Source organism: Tupaia chinensis, unplaced genomic scaffold (assembly GCF_000334495.1).
Source record: "Tupaia chinensis unplaced genomic scaffold, TupChi_1.0 Scaffold144312_1, whole genome shotgun sequence".
NCBI classification, from domain to species: Eukaryota; Metazoa; Chordata; class Mammalia; order Scandentia; family Tupaiidae; genus Tupaia; species Tupaia belangeri.
In genome coordinates, this window is record NW_006204170.1 from 17,526 (window position 1) to 19,056 (window position 1,531).

At 58.2% G+C, this 1,531-nt stretch overlaps 1 protein-coding gene across 1 annotated transcript in view; it reads right to left on the reverse strand.

Moving 5' to 3' along the window:
• Nucleotides 1–2: 2 nt before the first annotated feature.
• LOC102490323 (popy Class I histocompatibility antigen, A-1 alpha chain-like) overlaps nt 3–1,531 on the reverse strand; it is a gene marked incomplete at its 3' end in the record, with an annotated part of 2,105 nt that continues 576 nt past the window's right edge. Inside the window, exons 2-3 of the mRNA XM_027767564.1 lie at nt 1,104–1,464; nt 3–190 (exon numbers count right to left, since the gene is read on the reverse strand). Coding sequence (XP_027623365.1) covers nt 3–190; nt 1,104–1,464 — 549 coding nt within the window. The remainder of the gene's footprint in view (nt 191–1,103; nt 1,465–1,531) is intronic.

The following is a 1,531-nucleotide window of genomic DNA, read 5'->3' on the forward strand; positions in this document are numbered from 1 at the left end:
GCCGCCCACTTCTGGAAGGTTCCGTCCCCTGCAGGCCTGGTCTCCACCAGCTCCATGTCGTGGGTCTGGTCCTCCCCATCCCGCTGCCAGGTCAGGGAGATCTCCGCAGGGTAGAAGCCCAGGGCCCAGCACTTCAGGGTGGCCTCACGGTCAGAGGTGGGGTGGTGGGTCACTTGTGCCTTCGGGGGGTCTGCGGGGAAGAGTTGGGAGATTCAGACATGGTGCAGCCCCTCCCACTGCCCAGGAAGTAGCCCTAGTGTGACCATCTGGGCGTGGACAAAACACCTGGGTCAGGGAGGTCTACTAAGCCTGGCTCAGGTGTCTGGGGGGATCTACTCCTGGGAAGGTTGTAGATTCAGGTGAACAGTGCTGGGTAGAATTCAGGTCTCTGAGGGGGAAAATGGGGATCCCGATAAGGATGGAGGGGACTCAGACTAACTGGATTCAGCTCTCAGTCATTTTGGGGAGTGGGAGCAGAGATCAAGGCCTTAGGGGTCAAGGTGGAAGAACCGCAGCCAGAGTACCTGCTCACTGCTGACGGTGACTTCAGGACTGTCCTCAGTGTATTCCCAGAGACTGACCCTTCACTGTCTGAAAGGAGGGGGCTCTGGGTAAATTAGTCTCTGGTGCAGGATCTAAAAACCAGAAGGACGCTGCCCGACAGAAGTGAGGGGCTTCTTTATTTTGGAGTCAATCCCCGTTTCTTTGTTGTTTCCCTCTCTCTGTGTGTGTGGTTTATTTATTTATTTATTTAATGTTTTTGACATAGGGCATGCACTCACCAGGTGAGAGAAACAGAGAGACAGTGAGGGGGAAAGTAAGAAATCATCCCCAGGGTATGGCCACACCTTACTCCTCCTCCTCCATCTGCTCCCTGAATTTTGGGCACAGACACACACACACACACACACACACACACACACATGCCCTGAGGTGATCTCCTAGCCACCTGTGTGAGTCTCACAGAGAGGTCACCCCTGTGGGAGTCGGAACTTTATCCACTGCACCACCTGGCTCCCTGCGATCCCCACTCTCTTCCCCTCCGTGTGGGACAGCAGCCCCAGCAGGACAGGAGATTCGGGAACCCCCGTGGCCCCTGGTACCTGCGCGCAGCAGTGTGTCTTTCCCGTTTTCCAGGTAGTAGCCCAGCGACTGCACGCACCTGCCCTCCATATAGGCCCTAAGTTGTTCTGCCACACCAGCGGCCTCCTGCCTGCGCTGGGTGATCCTCGCGGCTGAGTCGGCCGCGGTCCAGGAGCGCAGGTCCTCGTTCAGGGCGATGTAGTCCCGGCCGTCGTAGGCGTACTGCTCGTACCCGCGGAGGAGGTCCAGGTCAGGACCCACATCGCAGCCGTACATCCTCTGGAAGGTGTGAGAGCCTGGACCGACCCCAGGCAGACACCCCGTTAGTCCCGCCCAGCCGTCAGCCCCAGCGTCATCCTCAGAGCAGCCCTGGATTTCCGCCTAAACTGAAAATGAAACCCAAGGTCCTCGCGGGCTTTTCCAGACGGAGGTTCTTGGCGGGTGCCCG